Source organism: Anoplopoma fimbria, chromosome 20 (genome assembly GCF_027596085.1).
Source record: "Anoplopoma fimbria isolate UVic2021 breed Golden Eagle Sablefish chromosome 20, Afim_UVic_2022, whole genome shotgun sequence".
Taxonomy (NCBI): domain Eukaryota; kingdom Metazoa; phylum Chordata; class Actinopteri; order Perciformes; family Anoplopomatidae; genus Anoplopoma; species Anoplopoma fimbria.
In genome coordinates this window covers 23,881,615-23,890,390 of record NC_072468.1, presented here as the reverse complement: position 1 = coordinate 23,890,390, position 8,776 = coordinate 23,881,615, and the positions used below count along the sequence as shown (strand labels likewise).

General features: G+C 42.0%; 1 protein-coding gene across 1 annotated transcript; it reads right to left on the bottom strand.

The window, feature by feature from the left end:
- Positions 1 to 1,003: 1,003 nt before the first annotated feature.
- On the bottom strand, positions 1,004 to 7,399 carry nr1d2a (nuclear receptor subfamily 1, group D, member 2a). Its single transcript, XM_054621868.1, has 8 exons — positions 7,079 to 7,399; positions 4,620 to 4,862; positions 4,419 to 4,507; positions 4,163 to 4,307; positions 3,334 to 4,049; positions 3,024 to 3,209; positions 2,519 to 2,729; positions 1,004 to 2,226 (listed from the first exon to the last, which is right to left on the bottom strand). The coding sequence occupies exons 1-8, from the start codon at positions 7,107 to 7,109 to the stop codon at positions 2,027 to 2,029; spliced, it is 1,821 nt and encodes a 606-aa protein (XP_054477843.1). The 5' UTR covers positions 7,110 to 7,399; the 3' UTR covers positions 1,004 to 2,026.
- Positions 7,400 to 8,776: the final 1,377 nt, after the last annotated feature.

Sequence of the window (8,776 nt, the reverse complement as noted above, 5' to 3'; positions counted from 1 at the left end):
AAAATATGAGCAGTAAGGCTTCTTCAACTGTTTAAAGATTTGTTTTTTAACTCTGTTCACTGATTTTGATATTTGGCTTTTTGTCTTAACGTGAAAAATACGGCATGACGCTCGTGTGCATGTTCTTTATTGACTGTCTGTGTGAGTTTATTCTGCACACATTTTTTAAAGCGATTTATAAGTTTAGGGTCTTTCATTTTGGCTGTAAATCTCTGCACCTGCTCTGCACCAAGCTGATTGTAATAAAGCCAAACATGTCACCTTGTTCTGTTTTGATTAAGTGCTATATAAATACAATTCAATTGTCTTTTTTATTATACGATATACACATCTAATTCTGCTACTTGTCAAATCATTTGGGCTCAACCTCTAGTAAAGCGTAGTTTTAGATCCCAAATGTCTCGTGAAGTAAAATGAAAGGTTCTTTATTTGTATGTTTCTTTATATTGGAAAGCTTCTTTGACAAAAACGGGTGGGAAAACTGCTTTGATAATTTGAAATCTTTTTTTTTTTTTGCTTTTGTTTTAAGTTTCTGTGCCTTTTGTGTTTTTTACACCCTGAGGAATTTTAAAATTCATATAAATTGAGCATTTCCCACCCGGCAACAGGCTTAATGTGGTACAATGATAAAAACATGGGCATTATGGAGACAATATGGAGCTGATGTAGATATGATGGGAAATAGTGAGAGAATAAAATGTTCATGTCTTCTTTAAAATGCATTTTGTTGGAGCTCAGCTGATTTGAAATGTATGCAAGTAAACTAGAAAGTTGATCTGCAGGTGAATCATTGGAGGCTAAGTTCATTCATATTGTGCAACAATTTGCAAAGACACACTGGTTTTAAAGTGGAACCTGAGTTGAAATCAAGATGCTGATGGTGAATAGCTCCACCTAGTGGAGAACAACTGCCACTCTGAAGATTCATTTGTGCTGATCTCAAGTCAGCTTCATTCAAAAATACTAAAATGTTAATAAACACACAAAGCACAAAGAGTATTTTTCACCTGTATTTATTCATACTATAATCATATTTATATTCTATGTTCATCCGATATTTATATATATATATATATATATATATATATATATTTATATAGTTATTTACATGCGGCAATGTTGCCAGTTGAAGAAACAGATATTTCAACAAAATGGATGACAAACGCATCAAATTCAGTGCTATGCTGAAAGCACACAAAGCTCAATAAAAAATAAAAAAAAGTGGGTAAAACAGCAGAAACACGTGTGACAATGTCTACATGGAGCCTTTACATGTTACTTGTTTTTCTTTCTGCTCCAGAACATGTGCAAATGTAGTGTTGATGAAAAAAAATATATGGCGTCACCCGACTCCCCCAGAAAAATCACCAGACAGGCAGTTTACATAAAACATTAAAAAAAATAAAATTTAAATAAAAAGATAAAGTTCGAGACTATATACAGTGAAACTGCGAACTGATGCTTTCTGAGAGAGGGGGGGGAGAAGATCCAAGTAATAACAGTTTGCATTAAGTACAGCCATGCATTAGCAGCGGTCGTCACACATTCGTCGACACATTTTCTGACAGCTTTCCGTCCTCGGACCGACGTCAGTCAAAAATATTGGACCAAACAAAGCATGCGGTGTGTCCGGTTTATACTGTCTCTCACACTCACCCGCTCCTCAGAGTACACACTTTGGAACTAAATGGCTTTCGGATGGACTACATGGTTTTTACACACATCATTTCATGAAGCCAAGTGCTCTTCGTTCTTTCGGGGGAAAATATAAAAAAGCGCCCTCAGAATCTCTCCGACACACATGCACTTTTTTTGTGATCTCCATAAATACAGTAAATCTTATATTCTTCCCTCTCCATGTCTACTTGAATAAAATATAACTTTGAATACATTCTAGGAACGAACACGCAACTGGGTTGGTCGGGTGTGGAGGGCGTAGTGAGAGGCAGGTCCAGGTGGAGGTGGGTTTGTGTGTGTGGATGAGGTGGAAGAAGCTTTTTTTTTTTTTTTTTTTTTTTTCTTTCTTTCACGGGTGCACCTTGAAGGAGAGCAGCTCCTCCGAGTGCATGTTGTTGAGCGAACGCAGCTCGGGGAGCTTGAGCAGCAGCTTGGTGAAGGTGGTGGCTGACTCCTCGCCGTGGTTCTGCATCACCAGGTTTCGCAGACCCCGGATCAGTTTGTCCTGCAGGGCCTCGACCGCGTTCAGGTCCTGAATCCCTGAGCGATCTGAGAGATGGAGAAAGAAGGAGAAAGGGTTAATATTTGAGGCCAGAAAGGGCTTAAATAATGTTTTAGATCACTTGAGAGGGAGTTTGATATCAAAAGTAATGTAAATTTATCTTTCTAATATGTCACACGACTTGTTTTTAATACCAATGTTTGTGTATATACGTTGATTTATATGGAATGGAGCAAATATTTGGTGCTCTCAGGTTCATTTAGAGACTTGTTATACCTAAAGCAGTAGTAACACTACAATTTATGGTTTATAAAGAAACCAGGGACAGTTTTTTCTCACCGGCTGAGACGAGCACGACGGCCGTGAAAAGGCTCATCTCGTCGGCGTCGAGCCCCAGCGCCGCCAGCTTCTCGCTAAACTCGCACATGGAGTTGAGCAGCTCGCCGGCACCCAGCGCCCGCAGTGTGTCCAGGCTGTAGCATTTGCCGCTCAGGAAGGTCACCGTGCGCTCGGCCACGTTGAACAGAGAGGCGAATCGGACCATCAGCACCTGGGAAGAGTTGGGGTTGGATATTTAGTCGGTGGTTTGATTTGTGCAGGTAAATGCATCATGTGACAACTGTAAGTCTCATATCTAGAAAAGTGTACTTTCTAGGTTATAAATCTGACTGGTTTAACTTTCTTTCTTATCTCAGTTGCACCAAAAGAGAGTAATTTCCATCCCAACTGTTATCAGAGGAAATATTATCTTTTTTGGGAAGCCACAGTGGCTCCTATATTCAGAGTATTTAAAGAGCCCTTGCAAGAGTGAGCACAAAATAACATGTGTTTTGCCTGCTCTTACCTCAAAAGTCCCGGCTTTCAGCAGGCCGACTTGGTCGTGCTCGGGGAGGTCGCGAAAGCCTGGAATCCTCTTGGCGAAGTCGACCACGTCCCGCACGGCCGGAGTGAAGCTTATGGAGAACTCTTCCCAGACCTCCTGGCTCGGCTTGCGGGGGTCAACGTAGGGCGATGCGTTCATGGGACAGACCTGGAGAAAAAAAATAAACAAGAAAGTCAAGATGGGTCAATAAAGGAGGGCGATGAGGCGCAGGACTTTAGTTTTGGATTCAAAGATATTAATATCAATTTCAAGAATGAGAAAGAAAAATTACCAAGTGTGATCTATTGTTTACGCAGCTGGTTGGTCCATTGTGACCGGTTGTGGCGGTTTGTGTGTTGAAGCCGTGCTGCCTTTGAGCGTCTTCTGATGGTTTACAGCTGGGGGCGCTGTTGAGCTGCTGTTGCTGGTGATGAACGCTCCTCTCTTCCCTGTAAGCAGCGTTGGCGACGTGCTGCCCGTTACTGTAAGAACCGCTCTGGTAAACTACGTTGTTGTTCCAGCAGCTCCAGCTCTCCTGCTGCGGCTCCACGCGGCTGTCGCACCCCGTCTCCACGGCGACCGTCCCCGACGAGGGCAAGGCCTGGCCCTGACACGCCGACCCCCGCTGGCTGTACGCGAGGGCGTCTCTGTGCCGCCGCCTCCTCTCGGTGACCGTGACGCCATCGTCCTCGCCGCTGTCCGACGCGCAGGAGGAGGCGGAGCTGGAGTTGGTGTCCATGGAAACCACGGACTCAGAGTCCCGGGGGCACTGAGGGGAGGAAGGGTTGGAGCATGACGGGGAGTCGGGAGCGGATGAGGAGGTGGAGGAGGACGAAGGCGAGGAGCCGGCGTCGCTGGTCATGGCGTCCATGGGCAGCGGCGGGCTCTGGTGGCCGTGCAGCATGCTGTGCAGCTGGCTGTTGTTGCTCATCATGTTGTTCATGGCGTTCTGCATCTCCAGCAGCATCCTCTGCTTCTCCCTCTTTGGGATGCGACCAAATCTGACAGCTGGAGGTAAAAATAAACAAGAGACAGCCGTTAGATTGTGTCGAGATTAAAAGAACATAAAACGAGGAGAAGAGATTAAGCTGACGGAAACTAAAACAGGAAGTAGCGCTCACCATCTCTGGACATGCCGACGGACAGACACTTCTTGAAACGACACTGCTGGCAGCGGTTCCTGTTGATTCTCATGATGGTGCAGTTCTCCATCTTGAGACACTTCTTGTACTGGATGTTCTGCTGGATGCTCCTCCTGAAGAAGCCCTGAAGAAAACACAAGATTCACAGTGAGCATGTGTCGCGTAAAAAAGGTCAGCGAACAGGATTGTGAATCAAGCAAATCAATTCTTATTTAACCAGGAACACTTGTCTCACCTTGCAGCCCTCGCAGGCGTGGACGCCATAGTGGAAGCCCGACGCCACGTCACCACACACCTTGCACAACAGCACCATGCCGTTAATTTCTGCAGAAAAAAAAAAGACATAATCAGTTATTTATGTGTCACCAGATTATTAAAACCAACGTCTTTCTGCAACGGCGTGGTATTCTGATAAGACTTTTGATGCTGTGCTTACTGGTGATGCTGCTCTTGGACGATGTGGAGGAGCGCCCGGCCTTCTCGGCGCCGTGGCCTCCGCGCTGGTTGCCGTTCTTGGCCGGCGGTGAGATGTCCACCACCATGCCCACGGCACGGCTGGGCAGCGACGCGCGGGCGACCGGCTGCGGCGTGGAGAGGGAGCCTCGGCCGGGGCTGGCGCTCATCATACAGTACTCCGGGCTGGAGGCCGAGCCGGAGGAAATGTAGGCGATGACGCCTCCTGTGGAGAGACGATGACACTGTTATAGCGGGTTCATCGCTTCACCTTTTGTTTTGTCAAGGCTGTCAATTGCAATTACATTATAAAAAGACGTGTTCTTAAGCTTTGTAATACACCTAGTTTTTATTTAAATCTATTTCTGAGAAACAAAACACACACACACCTTATCAACATCCAGGTATTAACCGCATTAGTCAAATCGCATTAGTAAAAAAATAATTGTTGTGTGTGCCAAATTACACTTGGCAGTACATCAAGTACATGAAGTAAATGTGCCAACGGACACGCCCAGACAGCACAGCGGTCCAGAATGTGTGTGTTTTTCCTGGTTTGATTTTTTTATCCTGCTCAGATTGACCTGCTCTGTATCACCCCCCCACCCCCTCCCGGTGCTCCCTGGTTGGATAACATCATTACATAACAGACATGGGTCTGTTTTGCTTTGGGAGTGTGATCCAGACAGGGTCACTGAAGAGCAGAGCAGTCGTGGGAAGAGAGGAATGCAAAAGGGGAAAAACAACCACCAGTGGGTTATGTAATGACAGGTTTGGCCAGATTACAGCGTCGACGGCTGTTTGGGTACACTGATCTGGAATGTGAGGCTCAGTTGATCCACAGGTAGCCCAACTCAGGGATTTTTATTTTTTAAAAAACGGAAAAAAAACAAAAACTTCTAGCATGTGATGTGATACCAAGTAATAAATGGATCAGCTTTTAGAGAAAATGCCCTTGAGCAATGCACTAGAATCAGGGTTCATACATATAAAAAAAATATATATATATATAAGACTTTTCTATGCTTTTGAAGCAACTTTTGTATTACCATACATTCCTGTATCCAGGAACAATAAAATAATAAAAAATGTCAGAGCTGACGTCACCTCACGCAGAGTACAATGTGACGTCAAATGCCTAAAAGTATTGTTAAGCCAATGTGTATATTTTTCCTCTCATACTCTATTTTAAAGTTTTTTTGTGAAGCTTCTCCCAAAAACATTCTGGGTTTATTTATTACATTTTATATATATATATATATATATATATATATATATATATATACATACATACATACATACATACATATATAAAAATACATAATATATATATATATATATTTTTATTTTTTTTCTAGAATTTTTCAAAGGCAGTTACAACCCATTAAGGAGTTTTAAAAAAAAAAAAAAAAAAAAGGAAAAAAAGTAAAGAAAATAGGTCATATGTGTTTGGTAGGATTCCACTAAAAATATATATATATTTGAATATTTGCGTAAAAGTATAATTGTCTTCTTTACTTAAATAACTAAACAACATTTAGAGGCTCACAGCAGATGGTTACCTAACCCAACCATGACTGTTCCTTTTCTCCTTTTCTCCTTTTCTCTCTTTCTCTTTTTTTTTACAGCCCACCCACACGTGGACCTGTCATGAATTTCTGTGAAAGCGAAACGCGAGGGGGCAGAGAAAGAGAAAAACAAGAAAGAAACTAGGTCAGTGGCTGCTGCTGTCTCTCTCTCTCTCTCTCTCCTCCCCCATCCTCCCTCCATCCTCCCTCACGTGTACCTCTCAGTACAACCTCTCCATCTCTTTTATGCAACTTTACGCGTCACGGGCCAATCCGAGGAGAGCACAAACCAGACGCGTGCTGGAGGAGGAGCAGGCCTCCGTCCTCCAATCAGAGACGTGTTCCCCGGGAGGTGTACACACGGAACACGTGGCCAGACTACGCTGTCCATGTGAGAGGACATAAACACTGTCGCAATGTCCACACAATGTAATGCAGACGCGGAAATTGGCACTCCTACCTGTGCGTAAAGTACCAGTTTTACGCACAAGATCATGTCATTGGATCAGTGTTTTTTCTTGATATGTTTGAGGATTACAGGGCTTTAAAGACAGATTAAAAGGCAGGACTTGCATTGATTTGTGTTCATTCCTTGGATCTTTTTAAAGAAATTAAAAAATACTGCATTCAGTGACATATTTACATCAATGAAACGTTTCCATAACTGTGTTGCTTTCCTTTCTGGGAGAAACATAAGTATGAAAAACATCAGATGTGATGTTCTGGTGAGGATTTTTATGAATGAACTTTAATACACCGTTTCTGCAAAAGGTGCATCCACAAAGAATGACAACATTTACATTTCTCTGGATCATATTTTCCTTTAAATATAGTGCGATTGATTGATTGGTTGATTAATTAATTGTCCTCTTACCAGGCTTGGTTGTCCCCATGTCCTCAGGCATCAGATCGAGTGGGGAGAGGAAAAAAAAGGACTGAAAAAAGGACACAAATTCTGCAACAGAGGATGCAACTGTTTTGCAAAATCTCACTGAGGAAAAACAAAATCAATGCGTGCTCATATCAGGAGTTTTTGGGGTTTTCTGTGACTAATCTTGCAGGTCTGAGTGATGGAGAGAGAGACGTCCAGGTCGGTGCAGCTCCAGTGTGTTGTGTGACTCTCCAGTCAGGCAGGAGAACTAAATGTTCGACATCGTGGGCTCGTCCATGTGACCTAATTGTCGGCCACGCCTCCACCGCCCCTTGCAGCCAGAACCACTTTAACCCAGTGACACACTTTCAGGACACCCGGAGGATGGTGTGGGTGGAGGTGGGTGGTGGGTGGAGGATGGTGGGTGGAGCCTCTGAGCCTCGTGGAAACGGGTCACGTTGCAGAGCACAACGTGAAGGCTGAACAGGAGGAGGACAGTGGATGGAGACGGTTTCCTTTCCTGTTTTTTTTTTTTTTTTTTTTTTTCCTGTCAGTTGCATTAACAAAGCTGCAGCACGTGCAGGAAAGCACGCACATGGAGCCTTTTAATCTGTGTTTTAAATGTTAAAAGTACATTCCCTCCCAGTACAGTGCAGTGATGGAGAGTGTAACACATGCATAGTTATACAAATACACTGTGCAGTACAATAGTTTTAATAGTTTTCTAGTTGTCTTGTATGTAATAAAGAAAACACATCACACGTTCCAGATTATCTTCTTTTATTATGAATAATTAAGCGTGCATTGCATTTGTGGCTTGATTTAATTATTAAGAGTTTTTAATGCTTGTCTTTAAATGTTAAAAGTACATTCCCTCCCAGTACAGTGCAGTGATGGAGAGTGTAACACATGCATAGTTACACAAATACACTGTGCAGTACAATAGTTTTATAGTTGTCTTGTATGTAATAAAGAAAACACATCACACGTTCCAGATTATCTTCTTTTATTATGAATAATTCTGCATTTGTGGCTTCATTTAATTATTAAGAGTTTTTAAGACAAATGTAGTCATATACAGTACCAGTCAAAAGTTTGGACACACCTTCTCATTCAATGTTTTTTCTACATTGTAGATTAATATTGAAGACATCCAAACTTCTGCAATACAATAGTTATAATAGTTTTCTAGTTGTCTTGTATGTAATAAAGAAAACACATCACACGTTCCAGATTATCTTCTTTTATTATGAATAATTAAGCGTGCATTGCATTTGTGGCTTGATTTAATTATTAAGAGTTTTTAATGCTTTGTCTGACAAATGTAGTCATGTACAGTACCAGTCAAAAGTTTGGACACACCTTCTCATTCAATGTTTTTTCTTTATTTTTATTTTTATTTTTTTTCTACATTGTAGATTAATATTGAAGACATCCAAACTACTGCAATACAATAGTTATAATAGTTTCTGTCTGTATATATAATATTTCAGTTACTGGATTCTTTAATGTTTTTTTATTGCTCATTTGCTTATTTATAATACTTATTTTTGTTCTTGTTTTTTTTGCTATGTCTCTTATTTGCACTATATCTATGCTGCTGTAATCCTGTACATTTCCCCGCTGCGGGACTAATAAAGGATTATCTTATTTTATCTTATACCCTCATGATTAACCTCCTCAGTTGATTAACCTACCCAC

What these genes read in the sequence shown, in the direction of transcription:
- nr1d2a (XM_054621868.1), bottom strand. Translation starts at nt 7,109, where the DNA reads ATGCCTGAGGACATGGGGACAACCAAGCCTG. An exon ending in GTCCAAGAGCAGCATCACCA is followed by an intron (nt 4,508 to 4,619) that starts GTAAGCACAGCA and finishes TTTTTTCTGCAG; the next exon opens with AAATTAACGGCATGGTGCTG. An exon ending in TAAACAATAGATCACACTTG is followed by an intron (nt 3,210 to 3,333) that starts GTAATTTTTCTT and finishes TTTTTTCTCCAG; the next exon opens with GTCTGTCCCATGAACGCATC.